This window comes from Euleptes europaea, chromosome 19 (genome assembly GCF_029931775.1).
Source record: "Euleptes europaea isolate rEulEur1 chromosome 19, rEulEur1.hap1, whole genome shotgun sequence".
Classification (NCBI taxonomy): domain Eukaryota; kingdom Metazoa; phylum Chordata; class Lepidosauria; order Squamata; family Sphaerodactylidae; genus Euleptes; species Euleptes europaea.
This window is the reverse complement of record NC_079330.1, coordinates 24281218-24297655: the sequence shown is the minus strand read 5'-3', so window position 1 is coordinate 24297655 and position 16438 is coordinate 24281218. Positions and strand designations below refer to the sequence as shown.

The window sequence follows — 16438 nt, the reverse complement described above, 5'->3', positions numbered from 1 at the left end:
TTTACACAGTGGCCAACCAGGTGCCTCTAGGAAGCCCACAAGCAAGACGACTGCAGCAGCATTGTCCTGCCTGTGTTCCTCTGCACCTAATATATTTGGCATGCTCCTCTGATCCTGGAGAGAATAGGTATGCATCATGACTAGTATCCATTTTTACTAGTAGCCATGAATACTCCTCTCCTCCATGAACATGTCCACTCCCCTCTTAAAGCCTTCCAAGTTGGCAGCCGTCACCACATCCTGGGGCAGGGAGTTCCACAATTTAACTATGTGCTGTGTGAAGAAATACTTCCTTTTATCAGTTTTGAATCTCCTTATGTCTGGTTGGAAGGTGGCTTAAGTAACAGCCTATTGGAGCCCATGGAACTCTACGAAACTGGAAGCGGGGAGGGACTAAAAGGGGGAAAACTGTTACACTGAGGTTTTCAGGTCAGTCAGCATTTACCAACCAGACAGGCTGGATTAAGAAATCCAAAGCTTTCAGATTCTGGCTTCTGTTGAGAAAGGCTAGTAAAATGGGCTGGTGGGGATCACATGTAGTAGTTATTCTAAGAAGAAAGCAAAGTAAAAAGCACATGCTGGGATCAGGACAGAAGGCATTAGGAGCCCTAGGCAAGGACGTAGTGGATCTGTGACTCCTGAAGACAGAAGCAATAAAGCTAACCCTCTAAGCTAACCCTTCCAAGGTAAAAGTTCACAATCCTGGCTATTAGTTGCTCTTGGCCTCTGTACAAACATGTTGCAACAGTGACATTTCCTCTGAACTGTGCCCAGTGAAAACAGAGTCGCAAGCATTAAGTCACCCAACATCCAAAGTAAACTTCCCAGCTGTTCTGAGAAACTAAATAAAAATTCACTTGTTATTTGTTCCTTCCAGCTTCCTGACACCGGTGTGGCAACAGGGCAAACAAGGTCTTTACCTACCACCTGTCTCTGTCTTGACATTTGTCATTAATTGCAAATAGTTATTCCTTAAGAGGTCTGCTTAAGAACATACGAAGAACCCTGCTGGATCAGATCAGTGGTCCACCTAGACCAGTCCCCTGTCTCACAGGGGCCCACCAGTTACTCTGGATGGCTAATAACAGGGCAGAGGCCTTCCACTGATGTTGCCTCCTGGCTCCCTTTAGACTTTGGATATATGATGATATAACCTTGTACATTTGTAATTAAAAGAAGAGTTGGTTTTTATATGCCAACTTTCTCTACCACTTAAGGAAGAATTAAACCGGCTTACAATCACCTTCCCCTCCCCACAACAGATACCCTATGAGACAGGTGGGGCAGAGAGCTGTAAGAGAGCTGTGACTAGCCCAAGGTCATCCAGCTGGCTCCATGTATAAGACTGGGGAAGCCAACCTGGTTCACTAGATTAGCGTCCGCCACTCATGTGGAGTGGGCAATCAAAGCTGGTTCTCCAGATTAGAGCCCACTGCTCCAAACCACTGCTCTTAACCACTATACCATGCCATAACACAATAACTCTTCATATTTTTCATTATATTTTGTAATTTTATGTGTGCGTGTATGTGTGTGTGTATTTGATGCTCCTACAATAATTTTTTAGACCTCTGGTACTTTGTACCCCTTGTTTCTGCCGTTCAGAGGTTTCCGCCTTCTTTTTTTGTTTCCACCCTGGCTAGCAAGCCATTAATGGACAATGAATTTGTCTAAGCTCTTTTTAAATTCATCGATGCTTGCGGCCATCGCTGCATCCTCTGGTATTGAATTCCACGTTTTAATTTCTTGTTGAGTAAAGTATTTTCCCTTTGTCAGCCTTGAGTCTACTGCCCATCAACTTCATTGGGTGCCCCCAAGTTCCAGTACTTTGGGAGAGGGAAAGTTCTCCCTATCTACTCTTTCTGCCCCATGCATAATTTTATAAACCTCTATCTTGTCCCCCCTTAGTTGTCTTTTTTCAAAATTGAAAATGTCACTCTTCAGCCTTTCCTCACAGCCACTTAATAATTTCAGTCGACCTCACCTGCTCCACTTCTGATATGAAGCCCTAGATATTTGGACCTTCCCAGGTTCATCTCCTGGCGCCATACACAAAGAATGGGCCTGTTGTAGAATCTAATGAAAAAGCATCCATGGTATGCAGGATGGATGTATTCTTGTTTCATTATCTAGTATAAGTCCGCCTGAATTAGTAATGGCTCATTAAATCTGCTTATAATTTTATGAATCAACTCCAATCAGGCATTCCTATTAATGTCTTAATGCACAGTTACCATCCTTAAGAAATTTGTTCAGCTAGCATAAACCAACTCTGATAACAGCTGAAGTAACTTCTCATGAATCCTTGTCTGTGTGCTATCATAAATCCCAGGAAAAGAACACTGATTCTATGACTGGGAAACCAAAACAGAAGTCCAAGGGCACCTTTAAGATATTACCAGTGCAATCCTAAAGAGAGTTACTCCAGTCTAAGCCCACTGAAATGAATGGGCTTAGACTGGAGTAACTCTCCGTAGGTTTGCACTGTAAAGCATGTACTCCCACTTCCTGCTGGAGATGTGAGGCTTGGGGTGGGTGGGGGTGGGAAATGGAAAATTGGAAATTTTTAAGGAAAACTGAAAAGAGACTCCTTTGGAACATTTTCTCTTTTTACGTGAGAAATGGCTTTTCTTTCAAAGGATTGTATTCATTCCAAATGTACAGCAGACGTTCTCAATTTTTCCTATGGAAAAACTGGGAAATTTGGGAGAGCACTGGCAAAAAAACACCTCTTATACTGTAAATATACAATATTTAAGATTTTTTTTGTTTGAATGTAACAAAGAATATGTTATAATGCATTTAGTACATTAGTAAGAAGTTGTGTGTTTTCAAGGTTATGAAGCCTAGCTTAATATCCAAACATGCTGGCAGTCCTGCCTATTGTGATTCTATGAGAGAGTCTCTGTCCAAATAATAAATTCTGTAATAAACAAGAGTGTAACTCATACCTTCAATTTTTATGCTTCCTACCTCTCAGATGGCAAAAATTAAAGATACATGTGGTATGGTAGCATAGAGCACAGCAATTTGCAACTGTTTCTCAGGTACTGGATACATATGCAATTTGTCTTGCAGAAAATGAAGATATATGTTTTTGAAATTCCATAAATAAGTTCAGTGGAACATTGGTTCCACATTGGTTCCGGTCACACAGCCCGGATAACCTACAAGAACCAATGAACTCTGACCGTGAAAGCCTTCGACAATATTTTGAACGCCTCTCTGTGGAACAATTCTATATGCTAATTCAAAGACAACTAGATTGGGTAGGAAAGTAAATACTGCATATATTTCAATCTTCCCCCAAATTGAGAAGCATTAATTACAACATTGAAACTACCAAGCCTGCCTCATACCGTATTAGAAATAATTAATAACTAGGATATACTGGGCACAGAGGACTTCAATCAGATTTTGCCTTCCTCCATTCCAAAGGAATACCCTAATGGTGAAAACTGCCTATCAAGATGGAAGGAGTATGAATTTGAGATTTCATCCCATAGCACGGGGGGGGGGGGGGTTGAAAAAAGCAGAAAATCCTTATTTTGCATAAAAATTCGGACTCATTACTGAAAAGCCAGCGTTAGCAGCTAAGTCTCTGGAATAAGCGCCACAAACCACCTGAGGCAAGTTTCTTACCTTCAGCGTACTGGACTGGATTGCCGATTTTACCGCCCACCGCATCAGCAGCTTTCACAACATCTAAATCCATCAAGATAATCACTTTCCTGCGAGAACAAGAAAAAAAAGTTTGGATTATTGACACCTAGTTGCTTTTTAAAGCCCATGAACTGGAAATGCAAACAATATGCAGGCACTTGGGTTCTATTCAGTCAATCGCCTTTGGGAAGACAGACGGGAACAAAAGCTCCATAAGCTGTTAGGAGCATAAGCTGTTCAAATACAAACAAGCAGAAGTGGAAAAGATAGAGCCAATACGGCACTTCAGTGATGCCTGCAGACTGCACAACATGCGCCAGTTTCACATGAAGCAGCACCATCAAGACAGCCAGTATTTTGGCATTTTATAGAGAACACGCTGTTTTCACTTCAGGATGTAGCTTGCATCTTTTAAAAAACTTATTCCTTTTTAACAATAGAAACAACAGAAGAATGAAGAAACCCATAACTACTGTTGACTATCATTCCCCTCCCTCCAGCGTGGTGCAGTGGTTAAAAGCGTGGACAGCCAGCCTGGTACAGCAGTTATGAGAGGTAGATTCTAATCTGGAGAACCAGGTTTGATTCTCCGTTTCTCCACATGACCAGCAGATTCTAATCTGGTGAACCAAGTTGGTTTCCCCACTCCTACACATGAAGCCAGCTGGGTGGCCTTGGGCTAGTCATAGTTCTCTTCAAACTCTCTCCGCTTCACCTACCTCACAAGGTGTCTGTTGTGGGGAAGGGAAGGTGATTGTAAGCCAGTTTATTCTCCTTAAAAGGGAGAGACGACATAGTCTCTTTGTCCCCTCCCACCTAGGGGCACCAGGTCTCCTGCTACAGAGGATTACCCCCATTTCACTTGCACTTCACAAGTTGCACCATGTGGCTTCTATCGTAAAACTGAAAGTAACATCATTATGTAAGGATGACACTCTAGGATTCATCCAAAAGTCTATGTTTAACCATACAGGCTTTGGGTGAATCATAGAGTGTCTCCCTGACATAATGAAGTCACTTTTAGTTTTTCACCCAATTCCTCCTGGTGGGAGGATGGATGCAGCTGGCAACCCTACTCCTCCCCATTTCATTGCTTGTTCTCATCACTAGCAAACTAGCAAAACTGTTATAACATCAGTTATAACATATAGTCTTATTTTTTCCCCTCAATTTTCTGCCAAAAAAAAAAAAAAAACCAATTACAAGCCATCAGTCCCTCATAAAGAAATCCTCTTTTTGTCTCCCTTACTGTGTCCTGATTTCTTGTGACAGTCAGTTAATAACTTTAAGATCCCAAACTTACTGAACTCAATCACACTCAGACTGGATACTTGTTTCTTCCACTGCTGTTCGATGTTGAAGAGCAACTGCTATTAAATTTTTTATTACCTTTCTATAAGCATAGGTCACACCATCATGTATGTATCCAAACAGCAAAGTCACTGGATCAAAACATAGCTCACAGCTAATAATTTTTAATGTTAACATGAACCACTCTAAAATTTTTGAATTTTGACACCAGTCCACCAGACATGAAAATATGTACCTACTGAGGAACATCTTTGCCAATATAATGTCTGACCTTAATTACACACACAAACACCTCTTTCTTGGAGTTAATACCAAAAACTGAGAAATTTAAAAGAACTACTAGAAACATTTGGGCAAATTGTCTGCCAAGCCTCCCCTGCTATCTCCAAGTTTAACAATTTCCCCCAGTTTTTCCATGTATGGGGTCTTTGTTCCTTATGATTCTTTGAAGCACTTTTGTGAAATAATCCATTTTACCCATCCCCTCAGCATTTTACAGCATCTTTTTGAATTCCATTAACTATCTGATAATCTGCAGTTGCAACAAATCATCCTCTCTCATAATTTCTTGCATGTGCAACTACTTTAACCATGACAATTTAACATCCCTTGTTTAACTGCTGGAGTTTATCAAGTTCTAGTAGTTCATGATGGTATAGATTCTGTGGATTAATCGGTGTTTGTACATTCTGAATTATGCTATGGAAAAGGGTAAACAGGATAAAACGGTCTCACCAGTATAATATCTTTCGAGAGAAAATTTTGGCAAATCAAGTAGGCATGGTGAGAGAACCACCAAGGGTCCCATTGTGTTTCGGGATTTTTTCAGTATGAATTCTCACAAGCACTGCTCTGAAATATCTAGCTACACCTCTTTGTTCATTCTGATGCAAGCTGCCAGACTCTCCCACTAATGGTTACTAACCAGTTTTTGTAAAATTAACAAAGGAAGTGTTACTGACAACTTTACTCGGAATAATTTGAAAACCCAAGTGCAAGCTAAAACATGACATAGGAAGACATCAGAAGCAGGGGACAGACGCACAGCAATGTCAGACTTACAGTTCTATTACACTGCATCACAACTGTCTCAAATAATAAAATGGGGAAAAACTAGTTCTAGCCCCTTCTGGACTCAAATGGAGCAGCATTGTCTGCCCACTTTATCAGAAGCTATCCTATGGCAAACAAAATCACAACAAAGCTCATTAGTTTATAATGATTTAGCAACTGGAACTTCTTTGAGAATATGGGACAAATGGATGAAATATATATCTCCTGGTACATCATTGTTGCCTTGGTTTCTACAATGTCAATTATTTCAGTGTAAACTGTCACCGTCAGTGCTCACTGTAGCTAAAGGCTGATTTTAAGATTTTTGACTACAGATTATGCTGCGCTTCAAGCAGAAAAGAGAAGAAATGAGATTGCTTATCTACGGTGGGCACAAATAGATGCATTCTGGGGGGGGGAATCAGATGTTAAGTCAACTAATTTTTTTACGTTTTGGTTTTAAGTTTTTAAAAAATAAGCTGGTATACAACAAAATCAGTACTTTAATGCATAATTTAATCTCTTAAAACTGAAACGATCCCCTTATGAAAGCCTGCTTATCTTTGTAAACAATGCACTACTTAGAAAACAACTTTGTTGTCAGTGATCATATAACACAACAATTCATGCCTTTGTTATGGTTTGATACAGGGGGTAAGGGAAATGCAACTGAGAATCCAGGTGTCAACCACTGAACCATCTGGGTGACCTTCTGCTTTACGCCAAGTAACCATGTGATCTCTGCAACTGGCTCAGTATTCTAATTATAAATGTTTATGACTACTTTCTAGCCCACAGAGAATGAAACACTGGACTCTCCTCATTAGTGGACTGGAGGGTATCAGCGAAAGGGCTATGCCACTCCACAAATAAGGCTTATACAAATTATTTGCGAAGACTTCCAGATCCAGTTGGAGGCAGACCCCCAGTTCACAGCTTCCAAAGCTTTCAGAGTAGCAACACTGAATACAAACATATTAACCAAGGATATTAATCTAGCAGAATTTAAACAGAAGCGTTAACAGAAGTTAACTCCACTGTCAAGAGGGGTCACAGAACAGTAAGAAGCATAATGTGGATAGGAATTGAAGATTATTTTACATGTCTTAAATCCTACAGTTCCAGACAAACTCACAAGTTAGGTGGGAAAGAGCTAATTCCCCAATCCACTGCTAAGAAGAATCCCTCATGGTAAGTCCAATGTATCACTGGCTATCAGTGGGGGAGGGTACCCTTGAGATGGATGTTGAAAAGCTGTGCCATCTTGAGTGGGAGTTATTGTGGGGCTATTGGGGTAACTTCAACACACAGGAATCCATCTTGCAATGTTTCACAAAAGATGAGGTCAATTCCCAAGTAACAACACTAAACATTTCCTATAGGGGAGCATCTGAGGAACAGCCAGCTGAAGTAGCAGCTGGTAGAATGAGTGGAAGCTGGGGGATTCTGAATTTCATACGCTAGGAAGAGACAAGTGTTGATTCAACTCTGAAACCTTCTTTCCCAAAACAGAAGGCAAAAAAGTCTTCTAAGGCTTTGAAGGAGAGCCAGCATGGTATAGTGGTTAAGGTGTCAGACTAGGATCTGGGAAACCCCATTCTACCATGGAAACTTGCTGGGTGACCTTGGGCCAGTTACACACTCTCAGCCTCAACCCTGGCAAGTCTTTGGATGGAAGACTTCCAAAGAATACCAGGGGCATGACATGGAGGCAGGCAATGACAAACTACCTCTGAACATCTCTTGCCTTGAAAATCCCACCAAGGGGAAGCCATAAATCAGCTTTGAAGTGAGCTGTATGCTTGAAGTAAATGTTTGTGTTCTTTTGATGCCTAAATTCTTCCCAACTCTTTCTTAAGGGTGTTTGGGCATGCTTTCTGCCCCTCCCCCCAATTATTGGAGCTCAGGGGTCTGGGAAGCTGTCTCTTTAATCTGTGAAAGAAGTGAAGGAAGAAGATGCTTCCAGCCTTTTCCCTTTTGCAAGTATTCTTTCCCACTACTTTCAAGTCAGGTCCTCTGCAACATCCTTTGTCATTATTTGCCCGAGCCAGGTTCATAAACAAGGGCAAAGGGATGCTCTGTACAGAATACCTGGGGGAGATATGTAGGGAAAAGGGCTTTGGAATCAGGGTCCTCCTGACCCCTTAACGCTCCACCACCACCCTGCTCATGGTGAGCAAGGCTCACCTGAGAACGGGTACTAACTGTGGGCCCTGAAGTTGCCGCAGCATTAGTGTGGTCTACAGAGGCTGCAATGGCAACTGATGAAGATCTAGCAGACATGATGCCTAATTCCCCCCAGGACAACAGAGAGCCTTGGAATTCAACACAATACTGCCAGCTCTGGACACCACCAGAGCTCTGACAACGTGCAGCTGTCTCAGATGAAGGAAACAGGCCTCTACCAGTGAAGCCAGCCTGGGGTATGAAACAGGAGGTAGCGCCACAGCTGCAGCCATGGCATCCCTGGGCAACTCATGCCCTGACCTAGGGACCCACCAGCATAACCACCTACACAAACTGAGTCCACTGAGGTGGAACATTTCTAATTGCTTGGGGATTGAGCTCTGGAAGTGGGTCTTCGCTGGAGAGCAAGGAAGAAATGGACTGGGGGCTTGCCTCCAAACAGATTTGGAAATTATTGGAAATAAATTACACAAGCCCTGCCTGCAGAGCAAGGAGGCATAACCCTCCTCCTCTGATGGAAAACACCCTTCTGACCAGAAACTACTGCCAGCTCTTGCCTCGGGTTGAAATTATTGATCTTTTATAGGGGACTGAAGCAGGCAGTTACATGCTGAAGAAAAAGGCGCACACTAGAACAGAAAAGAATGCTGGAAAACCAAAGAGCCCTTAATGTTGACTCCAACCAGCACCTGACTCCAGAAACCTGTCATGGCTGCAGGCTGTAAAAGAAAACCTATTTAAGGCCATGAGCATTCTTATTTAAACATAGGGAATACGTTATTTCTTTTCTAAAACAGTACAAATATTTTAAGAACATTGTAGCATATCCTCTGAGGTTGTACAAAGGCTCTACAAATAAGCACGTTTTATATTTATAGCAACCAATCAGCATGCATTTTTATCTAGCAAATATCTAAAAAGCAAAATTATTTGTATTTAAATCAATTAGTTAAATTGGATTTTCTCCCCTTGGTGATTTAAATGAATCCACCCTTGATGAGTCACTAAAATGCCTGTAGAATATACAGGAGCAGATGAAACAAGCTAAGTCACATGCTATAAACAAATAATCCAGACATAGTTCTTGTACCACTTCAAACCCCAAGATCAGTTAAGCCCTCTGTGTGAAGTAAAATCCATTTCTTGTCCTCCCCAAACCCTACACAGGAAGATAACCAATTCTATGTCTCCCCACATATCCTGAACAATTTTATTGAGATGTTGGCTTGTTAAGCCCAACAGCCTGCCTTTAGTCACAGCACAGACTTACCGGATGTCAAGTAAGAATTGTGCTCAGGCATCAAAGCTGTTATAAATTGGGAGAAACCCCACCATCCAAATCGCAAGATGTCATAGTCTCGTTGTACAATGCATTGGACAGGCCGCACCTGGAATATTGTGTGCAGTTCTGGAGGCCTCACGTTTAAAAAATGTGGACAGAATCCAATGGTGCAGAGGAGAGGTTGTGAACACACACACCCCTTTCTGGCAGTCGTCAAGCAGCGGCTGGACGAACACTTGCCAGGGATGCTCTAGGATGATCCTGAATTGAGCAGGGGGATTGGACTAGATGACCCGTATGGCCCCTTCCAACTCTATGATTCTTTCAGACAGTCAACGTGCTACTAATGACTAACATAGACACACAGGTGGAAAAACGATCAAAAAATGCAGGCATCACTTTTGCACACTTATCTGCCAAACTTTTGCACACATCTGATGAAGGAAGCTTTGACTCATACCCCAAAAATCTTGTTGGTCTCTAAGGTGCTACTGGACTCAAATAGAACTCTTCTACTGCAGACTAACACAGCCACCCTCTGAAACTATCTGTTAGACCAGTAGTGGGGCACCTTTTTCCCCACCAAGGGCCATTTGGATATTTATAACATCATTCGCGGGCCATACAAAATTATCTGCCCCAGATGACACCCCCCCCCACGGGCAAGCAGGCAGGCATCCAACCAGTGGTGCACTTGCCCACCTTCTGTCCCCAGCCCTCTTGTAGTACAGAGTAGCTGTAGTACGTTTCACCACGGCCCAGGTGGGAAAGGGTTAACACAGTTTCTTGGGCGGTCCTAGCAGCTCCATAGCTGACGACTCTCCTGCAAGGGGGAATAGGGTTCCTTTTCTCGGCAAAACAAACTCACATCTGCCTTGAAAAGAGGCTATTCTTGTCTGCGGGAGGGGGCGGATCACCAGTCTTAGATCCTTCGGAGCTAGAGATCTGCCAGGACCCACAAAGGGCCAGACCAAATGATTTCGCGGGCCTTAAACGGCCCCCGGGCCTGACATTCCCCACCCCTGTGTTAGACTGTTGTAGTCCATGGGGAAAGAGATTCAACCTAAGTCCACAGTTGGAGAAAAACAACATTTCCAGCCCAAAAGGGACATGTTTAGGGATATGGGTAAATGGGTTAAATCAAAGGTTTAGCTTTATCACATAGGACAGATGCTAAAAAACAGCATGAACACATTGCAAAGCAATCAGTTACCTTCCATCCTTCAAGACGTTAACGATAAACCTGTTAATCTTGCAGATGGCATGTGCAATCAAACGCCCCTGATCAACGAGAGAGTTCAGCTGCGTTGCCAGCATGAAAGCTACAACACAAAACAGAAGGAGGAAAAAACATCTCAGAACAGCCATGGCGAGGTCAACAGGGCAGCCCATTCTGGAGCGTTTTCAGAAAAAGGCCACGGGCAATCACACAGAGATCGAAAAATTAACTGCTCCAGTTAATTAACGCTCAAATCACCCACCACCACAAAGGTAATGGATTTTGTTGGAACACAAACCAATACTTCATTTCCAAAAGGACAGATCTGAAACTAAAGTTAGCACTGTTGCAACATTATTAACCACCTTGAGTCTGTAGGTGAACAAAGACCTTAAATTATTCTTAATAAGTTCCTACAATACAGATGCATTGATGTGAAATCCCATGGGAAATTAAAGAAAACAATTTCATGTGGAAAGGGATTTAGGGTTAGGGGTTAGGTTTAAAAAGGAAGAAAGAGGCTTTAGGAACTTTGGGGTATTTTGTCCTCACAGCGGTTAACATATTGCCATTATAGAGAAGGAGACACTGACTTACCCCCACCCCCACAAGGCCAATTGGGTGCAGTGCCCAGACTTTAACTCTGCCCTCCACAACTCCAAGTTCTACCCACTGGACTGGCTTCTCAGTCTACTGTGCAAGTGGAATTGTTACTCCTCAGGAGGACATCTTCAGGTGTCCCTTCTCAATCTCACAGCAGGGCTCAGATGCTATATAGCTCAATAAATTAATGTCACTGGTCCCTCTCACCTCCCTCAAAGCTATACTGAGCCATATCACGTAAATACTCTGAAATTCGCTGGGTCCAGAATACCAGAAAGCCAGAAGACTACATTAAATGAGAATAAATGAGTCATGTATCTGGCAGAATTGGGGAAAGAAACTGGGCAACAGCAGCCAGTAGGATAAGAAGAGTTGGTTTTTATATGCTGACTTTCTCTACCACTTAAGGCAGAATCAAACTGGCTTACAATCACCTTCCCTTCGCCTCCCCACAACAGACACCCTGTGAGGTAGGTGAGGCTGAGACAGCACGACTTGCCCAAGGTCACCTAGCTGGCTTCGTGTGTAAGAGTGGGGATACAAATCCAGTACACCAGATTAGCCTCCGCTGCTCATGTGGAGGAGTGGGGAATCAAACCAGGTTCTCCAGATCAGACTCCACCGCTCCAAACCACTGCTCATAAGTACTTCTTATGAGATGGCGGGAAAACACTTAGAAGCAGCAAATGTATTGATATTGCATGAGGACAGAATCATGGGATTATAGGGACTCTGCATAAGAATTGAAGAGAAACAAGAAACACATAAATTCCATTTTGTAAACAAAACTCTGGGTCTGCTGGTGACATAGCTTCCCATACATAATCAAGCAATGATTTCCTTCAGGGCTGCTACTCATAGCTGTTTAAAAAGCAAAGTTTGGTCAAAGCAGCAGAGCTTTGGGGGAATATCTCAGGTCTCGGACATTTAGCAAAAACCAGCACCTGCTTTCTCGGGGCAGAAGTGTCATGTTTATAGGATTAAGACCTCTGTACCCAGAAGAAGAGGATGCGGCATCTTGAATCAGGATACGTAACCTTTCAGGAATCTAAAAGACCAGTATGGTGGGCATTAGCTTGATGGAACACTTTGTGCTACTTGACTGGGGTGGGGAAGTGTTGCTCCACGATGATTCCTTTGTGACACTGTCCAGGACTGCACTGAAGTTACCCTCTAAGATTATGTTCCCTCCTCAAAAATCATTAGCTGTGAGAAAATGCTCTGAAAACAAAATAAAAAAAAACTGGCTTTCATTTGAAGCATAAGTAGTAACTATGGAAAGATCACATCACTTTTCATCTGTCAAGTAGTCTTGCTGCTGGAAGCTGCCACTATTATTGCAACCCCACACATTTTTGAGATTCCTGGAGCTGGGGTTAACAGGCAGTAGAGTTTTGGGACCAATATAAGCAGACAGTCTTCTGGGGCAGTCCCATGTAGAAAGAGCACTTCAATTACCACGTCATGAATGGTGGTAGCAAGTCTTTCTGTTCTAGTAGAGGGTGCAGCTAGCAAATGATTTCTCTATGCTGGTAAAAAGCATACCTGATCACAGTTTCTACCTAGGGTTCCAAAAGCAATGACGGATCCAGCAGAAGCCTCACACTACTTTCAGGAAGAACATAAGCCTACGAACAGGTTCTCCAAACTGCCTACCAACATCATCTCCGTCCGGCCTGAACTGCACTCATTTTTACACTCTTGTTCAGTTCTTTACAGTCTTCTGACACTAGCTGAGAATACAAGAACCAGAGGTGGCGTGTCTTCAACATACTGATGGCACTGCAGTCCGCGCCTCCTGACACCTCCCCGCTTCTTTATACAGATGTTAAATAGCACGGAAAACAGAGTGGAGCTTTGAGGAACTCTACAAGACAAGTTTATTCCATCTGAGGCTGCCACTGTAGGCAACTTGTTTGGAAGCCTGAAGGTGAGGATCTCCCTGACTGTGCAACAGCCAGCCCAGCAGAAGCTGTCATTTATCAACCCACTTTCTCCCAAATACCAGGAGCATTGTTAGCAATAACAGATCATTCAACTTTTTCAATTATTCTAAAAACTTTTTAAAAAGTTGTAACACAATTAATAAATATACTAAATAAATACCATGAAGAACGTTAGCTCCCTAGTGCTACCTTCTGAAACCTTCCAGGAAGGAACAGAATCACTGCAGAACAGTACTCCTTAGCCCCAAGCATGCAAGACACTCCAGAAAGACACTATGGTCAACGGTATCAACCATATCCAACACTTAGCTACACCATTTCCCCATCTTCAGCAATCAATGCTGATGCCCAAAAAACTGCTTGTGGAAGCATGCCTGTAATCTGTCTCCATGCATTAATGCTTACAAGAAAGCATGTTCACTCCATCGCTCATCAGCATTCGGTAACGTGGCAGGCTATTCCCAGTGGCGATAGCACGGATGGTCTGGGGAGAAAACAGAAGTTCTCGACTGTAATTCCAAAGAACACGTTAGGAATGCATACAATAAGGAGAGCTTACTTATCATCAACACAGAAAGAAAAGCAGCAATGCACATTTAGACACAAATGCCTAGTGATACGCATGCCTTCTTCTAAAAATTTTACAGGTATATATAAAAACAGATTACAAAGAAAAAATACAGGAAAAAAGAAAAGTTAAGAAACTATAACTTGATAGCAGTTACATTACATCAGAAGAGAAGGCAAAAGTAAGACAAACATGGTTTCTTAAAGCCTCCACTGCTCACTGCCAAAATTCCTGCCAGTTCACCACCTGACAAGGTTGTAAGTGTATCCCTTAAGGCTTGCCCCTCACTATCTACCCAGCAATGAATGATACAAAAAGAGCAACAGGCAATACTCACAATAAGCTGCAAGACAGGTGTCCCAACATTCTCTCCTTGCATTATGGACTGTAAAAGGAGAGGGGGAGAAAGAGAGAAAGTTGATCGCTTTGAGCAGAGGATCCCACATTGCAGCATGAAGGTTTTGAGATTAGAATGTTATGCAGAATCCCAGTTTTCATTTTAAAAACAAGCAGGAGCCTTGTGACATATACACTCCCAGAAGCTAGCCCCTGACAATAGTCAGGCTGCCACATTCTGAACCAATTGTAGTTGCCAGGTTGTCTTCAAGAGCAGCCCCACATAGAGCATGTTGTAGTAATCCAACCATGAGGCTACAGAACCATGGATTAGCGTAGCCAGATCAGCTGAGTCTAGGCAACGAGAGTTGGTAAATCAGACGCAGCTGATAGAAGGTACTCCTAGCCACTGTGCCAACCTGCTTTTCAGGCACCCCACCAAGCTCTTAACCTGCTCTGAAAAAGCCAACATTACTCCATCTAGGACAAGTGGATTCAGTCCCTCTAGAATACCAGCCTTGCCAACCAGCATTACCTCTGTTTTGTCAGAATTCAGTGTTTACTATACATCTTTTACTGTTCCTACTGCATGTTACAAAATGCTGTAATCCACCTTGAGCTTCAGCAAGAAAGGCAAACTACAAATAACTTGCTATTAAAGGCATAGATGTACAGCTCTTAGAAACATGAGCTTACTGCTGCCTAGGCTCTTTGCAACAGGCAGGTACAGCACCCCGGAGCTTTCTCTCCCTCCCCATGGTAGCGGGAACCTTTAGGGAGCGGTGTCACCCCCATGAAGCTGCCTTATACTGAATCAGACCATCAAGGTTCGTCAAAAGTCAGTATTGGCTGCTCAGACCGGCAGTGGCTCTCCAGGGACTCAGGCAGGGGTCTTTCACATCACCTACTTGCCTAGTCCCTTTAAATGGAGGTGCCGGGGATTGAACCTGGGACCTTCTGCATGCCAAGCAGAGGCTCTACCACTGAGCCACGGCCCCTTCCCATGAAGCTGCCTTATACTGAATCAGACCCTTGGTCCGTCACAGTACTGTCTACTCAGACTGGCAGCGGCTCCCCAGGGTCTCAGGCAGGGGTCTTTCACATAACCTACTCGCCTAGTCCCTTTAACTGGAGAGGCCTGGGATTGAACCTGGGACCTTCTGAATGCCAAGCAGATGCTCTACAAGCTGAGCTATAGCCCCTCCCCGTGGGTAGCCATTGTGCATCATGCAAACCAAAAGCTTATTATGAGCAATAAGGCAGCAAAAAATCGACCCCTGCCCTCCATTTTGGGCCCGATGCAACAGAATAAGGCGCGAAGAGGGCGAGTAGGGTTGCCAGGTTCCTCTTTGCCACCGGCGGGAGGTTTTGGGGGTGGAGTCTAAGCAGGCGGGGTTTGAGGAGGGGAGGGACTTCAATGCCATAGAGTCCAATTGCCAAAGCGGCCATTTTCTCCAGGCAAACTCATTTCTTTTTTTTTTAATTTTTATTAATTTTTATAACATAAAAACCCCAATAAAAATGATACAAAAATATAACAAAAGATAATACAAAAAAGTATCTACATATACTTATTAATAAATTCGTAGTTGCAAAGTTATTAAGACCAAAAAGGCGAACTCATTTCCATCAGCTGGAGATCAGTTGTAATAGCGGGAGAGATCTCCAGCTGGTGCCTGGAAGTTGGCAACCCTAGGCGATAGGGGGCACGACCCCCGCTCGGGGCTGGCTGGAGGCGCTCATTTTGGACCTCCCCGTTATGCTAAATATACCCAAAGAGCCAGCCGGGAGGGAGGCCGAGGCCTTCCCCGCACCGCGCGCGTTTTCTCCTCACAGAGAACTTTTTCAAGGCGGAGAAGCCTTGCGGGGCGGACCCCATCCCCGCACTCCTGAGGGGGGACGCGTGAGGGAGGCTAGGCGAGGGCCCGCACCGCAGCCCTTCTCCGCGCGGCTGTTTCCCTCCCCCCCCCTTCACGGAACCGGTGCTGGACACCGGCAGGCCCGGCCACCGCCCCCCCCTCCTCCTCCTCCTCCTCCTCCTCCTCCTCCTCCTCCTCCTCCCATCGAGCTCACCGCAATCGCCCCCTCGCTCAGGCGGACCGCCATGCCGGCGACTGCGGCGCCTCGTCCGGCCTTTCCCGCGCGCCAAACGGGCTAGGAGGCTCCGCCCTACGCGACGCCGTCGTCGTCTACGTCACACGCACCGCGGCTGGAGGGAGGGGGAAATCGGTGGGTTAAGGGGAGGCCTGGGCGCATGCGCAGCTCCGACG

At 44.0% G+C, this 16438-nt stretch overlaps 1 protein-coding gene across 1 annotated transcript in view; it reads right to left on the bottom strand.

Annotated features, from left to right (window-relative positions):
• The window catches only part of RPA1 (replication protein A1), a 65250-nt gene extending 48976 nt beyond the window's left edge, over positions 1 to 16274 (bottom strand). The window contains exons 1-5 of the mRNA XM_056865000.1: positions 16242 to 16274; positions 14170 to 14217; positions 13670 to 13748; positions 10710 to 10818; positions 3643 to 3731 (exon numbers count right to left, since the gene is read on the bottom strand). Coding sequence (XP_056720978.1) covers positions 3643 to 3731; positions 10710 to 10818; positions 13670 to 13748; positions 14170 to 14217; positions 16242 to 16274 — 358 coding nt within the window. The remainder of the gene's footprint in view (positions 1 to 3642; positions 3732 to 10709; positions 10819 to 13669; positions 13749 to 14169; positions 14218 to 16241) is intronic.
• Between the last annotated feature and the right edge of the window lie 164 nt (positions 16275 to 16438).